At 41.2% G+C, this 8,867-nt stretch overlaps 2 protein-coding genes and 1 non-coding gene across 3 annotated transcripts; 2 read left to right on the top strand and 1 right to left on the bottom strand.

The window, feature by feature from the left end:
• Positions 1-1,000: 1,000 nt before the first annotated feature.
• LOC137730269 (inositol diphosphatase DSP1-like) lies at positions 1,001-3,918 on the top strand. Its single transcript, XM_068469327.1, has 5 exons — positions 1,001-1,429; positions 1,516-1,609; positions 2,816-2,873; positions 3,451-3,494; positions 3,580-3,918. The coding sequence occupies exons 1-5, from the start codon at positions 1,224-1,226 to the stop codon at positions 3,763-3,765; spliced, it is 588 nt and encodes a 195-aa protein (XP_068325428.1). The 5' UTR covers positions 1,001-1,223; the 3' UTR covers positions 3,766-3,918.
• A 606-nt stretch (positions 3,919-4,524) lies between these two features.
• On the bottom strand, positions 4,525-4,651 carry LOC137730396 (small nucleolar RNA snoR111). The gene has a single exon (XR_011068155.1). It is a non-coding gene; the product is annotated as a small nucleolar RNA snoR111 (small nucleolar RNA).
• A 953-nt stretch (positions 4,652-5,604) lies between these two features.
• Positions 5,605-8,697, top strand: LOC137730267 (protein CLMP1-like). Its single transcript, XM_068469325.1, has one exon. It carries the CDS (start codon positions 6,064-6,066, stop codon positions 8,356-8,358), a length of 2,295 nt encoding a protein of 764 aa, XP_068325426.1. The 5' UTR covers positions 5,605-6,063; the 3' UTR covers positions 8,359-8,697.
• The last annotated feature ends 170 nt before the right edge of the window (positions 8,698-8,867 follow it).

The following is an 8,867-nucleotide window of genomic DNA, read 5'->3' as shown; positions in this document are numbered from 1 at the left end:
AACAAGTACAAAACCCCTCGACAAGTGAACAGGTGTACATAGAGAGAGAGAGAGAGAGAGAGATATTTACACGTTACAAACAAGTACAAAACCTCTCGACAAGTGACAAGGTGTAGTAGACCTCAAAATGCCAAATGTGTCACCCGTCGAGCCGTTACGTACTTGTCAATAAACAGACTCCTTTCTAATGAAGAATTCTATAGTCCGACAGTCTAACCGCGTAGCTCATTAGGACACGCACAAAACACCTAGGTCTCCTGTATTGGAGAAAGACTTCTATAGCACAATTATTTCGTCACTATACTCATCGCATTCCATCAAAGTTGCTCTGCCTCTATTGGTTTATTAACCATCAACGACCCCTTACCTGTGGCCCCTTTTCATGTGAGCAAAAGCCGCATACAATCAGCCGTACAAAAGATTTTCTCCTCTCTAAATCTCCATCAAGTCAAGCCCAAATCACAAATAAATCCCTTATCCCAGTGGAGTCATCACCCGCCCACAGAGTCACCCCAGTGCACATCTCATGCAAAATCCTCTACCTCTTGCAAATCTCCAGCCAAGGTTTATAGGCCACATTTAACCATAAAATTGACAAATATTCGTCACCAACCAAAGAGCTAAAGAAAATTGTGCTAAAAGAATCAAGCTAAATTTAGTCTCCGAATAGGCAACATGTAACTCTGAGGGCCTGAGGCAGACTAAGTTGGATCGCAACAAGTAATAAAATATAAAATAAAATAAGAAATAAAAAAGTCTAGACCAATCTTCAAAATATTAAACTTTGAAAAGTTACAATATAGTTGATACTCAGTACTACGGTGTGGTACTACTCCTCTTCACTTGGAAGTGAGAGATCTTATGTTCAAATTTCGTAGATGACGAATTCGATACCAAAATAGGCTGCCTATTATGTGGTATAGCCGAACTTCCATTTCTTTTAGTATAAAAATATCCATGTACTCAAACACGGATAAAAGCTCCGGGGCTAGTTTTAGCCCTCCAACTGAATATGGCCTGATATTCCTCTCCCCTCTCTCTCTCTCTCTCACTCCCCGATAAATACAGATCCTCCTCCTCACCCATGGATTCTCAGAATCCCTCTCTCTCTCTCTCTCTGATCATCAATATTAGAACACTCCAAAACCAATTAAAATGAATAAATAAATATTATCTCTTTTTTGGCTTTCCCATTTTTTGGCGCGAAAAAATAGGTGGCAGCGATGAAAATAGAGAACGGAGAACGGGATATCTGCACGGCGTCTCCGGCGGCGAAGGCTGCGGCGATCGGAGACGAGAATGAGAGGGGCGGAGAGGCGTTCGTGCCCCCTCTGAACTTCGCCATGGTCGACAATGGCGTGTTTAGGTCCGGCTTTCCTCATTCCCCCAATTTCAGCTTCTTGAAATCCCTAGGCCTCCGTTCCGTCATGTGAGTCAAATTCTGGTAAACTTGTTTCTGTTGATCAATTTAGCTTCAAATTTGGTTTTAGTTTGATTGAATTTCGGTAATTTCAGATATTTGTGCCCGGAGCCGTATCCGGAGGAGAACAAAGAGTTTTTGAGAGCAAATGGGATTCAGCTTTTCCAGTTTGGGATCGATGGCTCTCAGGTTTCGTTTTCTTTTATCTTTATTTTGCAGATATTATATTAACTTAATTACATTGTAATTTGTGTCTGGGCTTATGCTTGGATTGCTTGGAAGTTGGGATTAGAGAATATGACGACAGTAATTGCACTATACTCGTTTGTATTTTTCAAATTGGGATGTTCTCTTCTCTGATGATTCGATCAAGATTTTTAAAGTCCCGCATCCGAAACTAGCTTATATTGCGTGGTTCCCTTGTATAAAGCCCCACACCCCCTAGTATGTATGTATGTGCAGGTGGTTAAGTTAAGACAATATCGTTGTTGACTAATATTAGGCCGTTGGTCATCTGTTGTACAAAGTGATCGTAGATAAGATTTGAAGCACTTAGACAAAAGCCTGAATTTATTTTTGTTGATAGTATCGGATAAAATCATCTCGGAGTGAAGAGTTTCTGGTTTGAGTTCATAGAGTTTGGAAATAATTGTCACCATCGATCTACTTTTAGAAAGAGAGATGGCAAATTGCGTGGATCAATATCACTTCACTTCATTAGCTAGATTGCTAGTGTGATGAGGCATTTGGCCTTGATGTGTCCCACTCCCACGATACCTCTGCTTTTCAAGAGAGACTAGTCACTAACATGAAATGGGGTCGGCAAGTTGGCAGTGACCAAGACCTTTCATGCGTCGCTAGGGCTTGCTTTGCATGAATACTATACTTGAACGGAACTGGAAGATAAAAAGTCTGAATTGCATATATATTCTTACTTTATCTGCTTACTCAAAAAAAATACATGAAATCTAGGTGGTTAGACGAATATATTGACAATCCTACTCAGCACTTGGATTTGTATATATGGATTATTACTCTCTAGTGACGTATTTTCAATTTTGAAGCAGCCGTCCACCTTTAGCTTTATTGATTTACTTTACCTATTTCAGTGGCCTTGTGTTTTGTCAGCTGGCAATGAGTGTAGGTCCTCCTGGTGCTCCCTCTTAATAGGCTAATAGGAGGCCATTCTGGGTTTTCACCTTTTCATCGATTGTTTTTTACTTTTCCAGACACCGGTCTTCTGATTATTAAATCTTACTTTGATCATCTTACCGCGCCACACCTATTCGACGATGCATTACTGTTTCTCATGTTTGTAACCCAGGACTTTGTTTTGAGTAGTTATAAATGATATCAGTTGTTTGACGCATGTGCTGTGTAATATATTCTGTACAGGAACCTTACGTGAAAATCCCGGAGGACACAATTCGTGAAGCATTAAAAGTTGTCCTTGGTATCACTAAACCCCTTGAACTTAAAGCTTCTTATTTTTTTAGTTCTTGAGATTATGCCACAGCTTGTTTGTTTTACATTTAGCCAAGGTTCTAAAAGACTCTAGGCGCTAGTCGGGCAGCAGGCTGGGGCCTAGCGCCTAGGCTGCTAGACGGGCGTCTAGGTAGATTTAAGTAGATATGTTATATTTTGTGTAAATAAGTATCTGTTTATACTTAAAATATATATAATTACATCACAAATTACCAAATAGAATGACATATATATTATGAAGTATTGAAACATAATGAAAACATGAGAAGACAAACTATAATGTGTGTTCTTTTAAGTCTCTTACAATTTATTAAAAAAAAATAATAATGCAAAATGAAAGTTATCTATTTTCTTTCTAAGTGAGTCGCAACTTAGGCGGATGTATAGGTGGGTCTGGGCGGGTGCCTAGGCGGTCTAGGCGCCCTTTCTAAATTTTCAAACCCCTAGGCATTAATTGGGGCGATGGTTAACTGCCTAGCGCCTAGGTGAGGATTTTTAAAACAGTGCATTTAGCTTACTGACTTGCTTGTCTGTGTATATGGCAGATGTAAGAAACCACCCGCTCCTGATTCATTGCAAGCGAGGGAAGGTAATCTATCATTTCCCATTTTTTGTGTTTTCTCAAACAATCTCGGGCTCCATCTTCCAACAATGTTGTTATTAATGTTGTGCAGCACCGAACGGGCTGCCTTGTGGGATGCTTAAGAAGAATGCAAAGATGGTGCCTGACCTCAATCTTTGACGAGTACCAGAGGTTTGCAGCTGCAAAAGCTCGAGTTTCGGATCAGAGGTTCATCGAAGTCTTTGATATTTCTAGGTTCAACAACTGTCCAACGTCGTTTTCGTCTTCTAAGAGGTAGGTAGCAGACTCCAAGTCCCTTGCATCTTTTGGGTGTTTGTGACTCGTCAGTTCGTTTTCATGCAATGCTGTACCCGCACGCATATTGTACATAAATACTAACTTTCAATTTTGAATTTTCTATCCATTTAATAATCCGTAGGTTCAATTTTTAGGTTAAGAGCTTGTAACTTTGTTGTTTAAAAGCATTCGTCGTAATTTTGAGGTTCCGAATTCAATTTGCCGAATTGAGATCCTCTCCGAATCTCTATCCAGAGCCAAAAACTCAAGAAATTCAAGCCGTTTAAGAAAGAAATATGTTCTAAGGTTTGATTTTATGTGAGGTAAGCAAGAGCGGAATTTAAAAATTCGTTTTCATAGAGAGAATCAAATTGTTTCATCATATCACATACAAATCCATTAAATTATCCGTCTAATACAAATGATCGTTTTCCTTGAACTTACATTTTCTGGGAAACATTGTTTTCCAGAAAATTCAAACGATTTAAAACAAGTTTGGAGTACCCAATAAAAATTTTAAAATCCTAACAATAACTTAAAACAAAAAAGTATTAAAATACTAATAACAATTTTCTTTTAAAAATATTTTTTGAAAATAAAAGTAAAAAAATTGAGAGTGCATCAGTGTGTAGAAAATCCACAGGGAGGGTAATTCTCCATAAGTCGGTTCAAAGTGAAGAAAATTTAATATTAAATTTTACGCATCATTTGCACTCTTCTCACCAAGAATTTAAACTAATTGAAAACAAATTAAATTAAAATGTAGACGAGAAACAATCGAAACGCCAATTTATAAGATGACGAACGAAACGATGACTCGGCCTTTTCACTCTACCTCAGCTGCTCTTCTCAATCAAGAAACACACAAATCGTCCCTCAATTTTTTCTACAACAACCGAGGCTTTGAAATTCTACAAAATAATCAAAGAAAATGACATCCCGTTGCAACGACGAAGCACAAAACGCATACGACTGACAGAGTAAAAAAAGGGAAGAAGAAGGAGGCGAGGAGCTCAAAATTTGTCGATATGGTTGCTCCGTATCGGGGATTTATATAGAGTCGCTCCAACCCTAGTACCTCCCTGTTAAATTACTACACTACCCTTTATCACGGGGATTTCGCTAATGGGCCCGCTACTTTCAACTGACATCCAAGCCTGTAGATTCAATAGTGGGCCTGCAATGTCCAAATTGAAATGGTACCGATCGGCCGAATTAAGTAACTGCATTGTTGGTTTAAAACCGAACCGGCCCAACACTGTGTGATATGCCAAGTCCACCACAAGACGTAATTGGTGAATTTTACTGGTGGTTAGGTTTTCCTCTTGAGACTTTAATAGACTGGGCTCAGAGTTCAAACTATTCTCTCTCGCTTTATTTAGGCGAGCACTGTTCATTAAAAGTAAGACGCGTTGAACACAACTTTTAATGTGTCGAGGCAAGCACATGACGGATCATGACACCAACCTAAGGCAACTAAAGACTCAAAAGTAGTACGAGCACAATCATGTTTGAGTTGCAATTGGATCGAGTTTAAGATCCATAACAAATAGGTTGCCATAAATATAAGCACAACACAAAACACGATTAAATTGACAATTAAGAGTTTGAAATGCTTCTTACAAGTAATTTTTAATAATATGTATACAAAAAACGCTTTAAGTCATTTTTTAAAAGCAAAACGAGCTCTAAAAGAGTCCAAACCGATATTTGGAAATTGAATGAACCAGCCCTGTGAACAGCTTTAAACCAAAAGATAATGAAATCCTATATTTTACTTGATGTGACGAATGAATGAATATTCCAGAGGAAGAGTCAAGCCCTTAAAAGTCAACGATTCACCCACGCAAGAAAGATCGACGGTGAAAGTGAACTGAAGGGAAGGGCCCACATCAGATTAGATTAAACCCCGATTGGAAATAATTTGCAGATATCTCTAGGGTTTGAGCCACCCCAAGGGACAAGAGTTGAGTTCGGTGTTGCTTCCAGGTACCTAGGGTTTTATCCTCCTCCTCCTTCGACTCGCTGAAACATTTCTCCGGTTGTAATTTCATCCAATCCAAAACCCCATCACTCGCAATCAAAACATTTGCGTCAAAGATTGATGCTTTTCGAGCTTGTTCATCGGTAAGTGCCCCCATTTCTCTCTATCCTTTTTCATTAAATTCTCGTCGAAAACAGTGAAAGCTTGCTGCTTTGATTCTTCATCCATCAATTTTGGATTAGATAGATACAATATTTTGTGTATATAAGTGGGAGAGTATAATTTATAGGGTGTGGGAGAGAGGGAGAGGATTATATGGGGAAATCAGGTGGTAGGAAGAAGAAGGGAGCTTCGAACCAGGTCCCGACGGATGCGAATTCGACTCCGATTGTAAACGGTAGTGTTGATTTGGACAATTCGATCATTTTGAAAAGAGCCCACGAGCTCAAAGAAGAAGGGAACAAGAGATTTCAGGGGAAGGACTATGTGGGTGCTCTGGACCAGTATGATAGTGCTCTTAAGCTCACTCCCAAGACCCACCCGGACCGGGCGGTTTTCCATAGCAATAAGGCGGCTTGTTTGATGCAAATGAAGCCAATAGATTATGAGACTGTCATTGCTGAGTGCACCCTGGCGCTCCAGGTGCAGCCCCGGTATGTCAGGGCTCTGCTTCGGAGGGCGAGGGCATTGGAGGCGATCGGGAAGTATGAAATGGCTATGCAGGATGTTCAGGTGTTATTGGTTGCTGACCCAACTCACCGGGATGCTTTGGAGATTGCCCAGCGGTTGAGGACAGCGCTTGGCCTGCGTCAGGAGGCTCAGCAGGACCTCCAGAGCCGCCCGTCACCTGCTGCCCTTGGGGCTTCTGCTGTTCGCGGTGCCCCAGTTGGTGGGTTGGGGCCTTGTTTACCAGCCCGGCCTGTTCCAAAGAAGGCAGCTGCTTCAGCTGGTGGTTCTGGTATATCCCCAAGTAATAGGACCGAGAAGCCTCAAACAAGTTTACCGGCTGAGAATGGACCTTTGAACAAAACCCAAATGCCAAAACTCACATTGAAGCCGTCAAATGGTCCTTCAAAATCTGCCAATCCAAGTAAGGGTAACCTGAAGGAGCCGTCATCTTCAGTTTCATTGCCAGAGGCTGCAACTCGTTGGAGACCATTGAAGCTTGTTTATGATCATGACATAAGGCTTGCCCAAATGCCTGTGAATTGTAATTTCAGAGTATTGAGGGAAATTGTGACGAAGCGCTTTCCATCATCAAAGTCAGTTTTGGTCAAGTATAAGGATAGTGATGGTGATCTGGTGACTATAACCTCTACTGCTGAACTTAGGTTGGCTGAGTCTTGTGTTGACAAGGTCATTTCAGAAGAGCCTGAAATAGATAAAGCTGATTCTATTGGGATGTTGAGATTGCATATCGTGGAAGTGACTCCTGAACAGGAACCGCCTTTATTGGAAGAAGAGGAGGAAAAACATGTCGAAACCGAGGGGATCAAGGAAGATGAAAGTAACTCTAATTCTTCACTTGGTGAATCTGTTTTGGAGCCTGCTGATTATGAAACTGATAAGACAGAGAAAGAAGTTCCAAAGGAGAAACCAGGAGCTGCAGAAGATCCCGAGTGCAAGGAATTGGAGATGGATGATTGGTTGTTTGAGTTTTCTCAGCTTTTCCGCAGCCATGTTGGTATTGACCCAGACGCTCATATTGATTTGCATGAGCTTGGAATGGAGCTTTGTTCGGAGGCTCTTGAAGAGGCAGTTACTAGTGAAGAAGCTCAGAGTCTTTTTGACAAGGCTGCCTCAAAGTTCCAGGAGGTGGCGGCATTAGCTTTCTTTAATTGGGGAAATGTTTATATGTGTGCGGCAAGGAAGCGGATTCCCTTAGATGAGTCTGCCGGAAAGGATGTAGTGGCTATGCAGCTTCAAATGGCCTATGACTGGGTCAGGGAAAAATATTCCTTGGCCAGAGAGAAGTATGAAGAGGCACTTGTGATCAAGCCAGATTTTTACGAGGGGTTGCTGGCGCTGGGGCAGCAACAATTTGAAATGGCCAAACTTCATTGGTCATTTGCACTTGCTAGGAAAATAGATCTCGCGACCTGTGATTCTGCAGAAATGCTGACACTTTTTGACAGTGCGGAGGCGAAGATGAGAGTTGCAACTGAGATGTGGGAGAAGCTGGAGGAGCAGAGGGCAAAGGAACTGAAGGATCCAAGTGCAAGCAAGAGGGATGAGTTGATGAAAAAAAGGAAAAAACAAGGTACCGGGAATGAAGGTGATGCATCTGGTCAGGGTGAGATTTCAGCAGATGAAGCTGCAGAACAGGCAGCTGTTATGAGATCACAGATCCATCTCTTCTGGGGTAACATGCTTTTTGAGCGATCCCAGGTCGAATGCAAATTGGGGATGGATGGTTGGAAGAAAAACCTGGACGATGCTGTGGAGCGCTTTAAGCTTGCTGGAGCTTCTGAGGGTGACATCGCATTGGTTCTGAAGAATCATTTCTCCAACGCCGAAGGAGTGGAGGGGGATGAGAAAAAGGTTCAGATTCTAGGCAGTGACGTTCCTGTTGAAGCCAATAAAGATGATGAGATTCTTTCAGGGAAGTAAGATCATCTATTTTAACGGTGGCTTCCATGAAAAAGCTTCATTTTTTGCATGTTCATCATGAGAATAACCGGAGAGAAGAGGTGCAGGTTTTCTGTACTGAATGTTTGAATTCTGGAATGCTTTTTATTCAGTTTGAAAAGGTCGGGTGCCGGAATATGCAGCTGTGTACTCAAAAAGATTTTGGGCGATGTTCTTAACATTTTTCTCAATGATGATGAGTTGTTAGTGTCGATTTTATGTGCGTAGCGTCTGATTTTTTAGCATTGCTGCTCCGATTCAGTGCATCGTGGTATGTAATTGCAATCTTTATATTTGATAAAGGGAACTTTTTTCGCAGTACTGATTAGTTTGAAGTCTCTACTTTATGTGCTCAAGGCCTGCGATTTGGCTTGCAGCTTCAGTTAAGTTTGATCTGATATATAGCTTGCTCCTCAGCTCCAATTCAGTGCAGTGTGATTTATGAATTCAATCTCTGTTTTTATGATATGAATCTCAGAAGTTGTGAATGC

The sequence above is a fragment of the Pyrus communis genome, chromosome 3 (assembly GCF_963583255.1).
Source record: "Pyrus communis chromosome 3, drPyrComm1.1, whole genome shotgun sequence".
Taxonomy (NCBI): domain Eukaryota; kingdom Viridiplantae; phylum Streptophyta; class Magnoliopsida; order Rosales; family Rosaceae; genus Pyrus; species Pyrus communis.
The sequence above is the reverse complement of the archived record's forward strand: the minus strand, read 5'-3'. Positions and strand labels throughout refer to the sequence as shown.

What these genes read in the sequence shown, in the direction of transcription:
- LOC137730269 (XM_068469327.1), top strand. Translation starts at nt 1,224, where the DNA reads ATGAAAATAGAGAACGGAGAACGGGATATCTGCACGGCGTCTCCGGCG. An exon ending in CTAGGCCTCCGTTCCGTCAT is followed by an intron (nt 1,430 to 1,515) that starts GTGAGTCAAATT and finishes CGGTAATTTCAG; the next exon opens with ATATTTGTGCCCGGAGCCGT. An exon ending in AGCATTAAAAGTTGTCCTTG is followed by an intron (nt 2,874 to 3,450) that starts GTATCACTAAAC and finishes TGTATATGGCAG; the next exon opens with ATGTAAGAAACCACCCGCTC.
- LOC137730267 (XM_068469325.1), top strand. Translation starts at nt 6,064, where the DNA reads ATGGGGAAATCAGGTGGTAGGAAGAAGAAGGGAGCTTCGAACCAGGTC.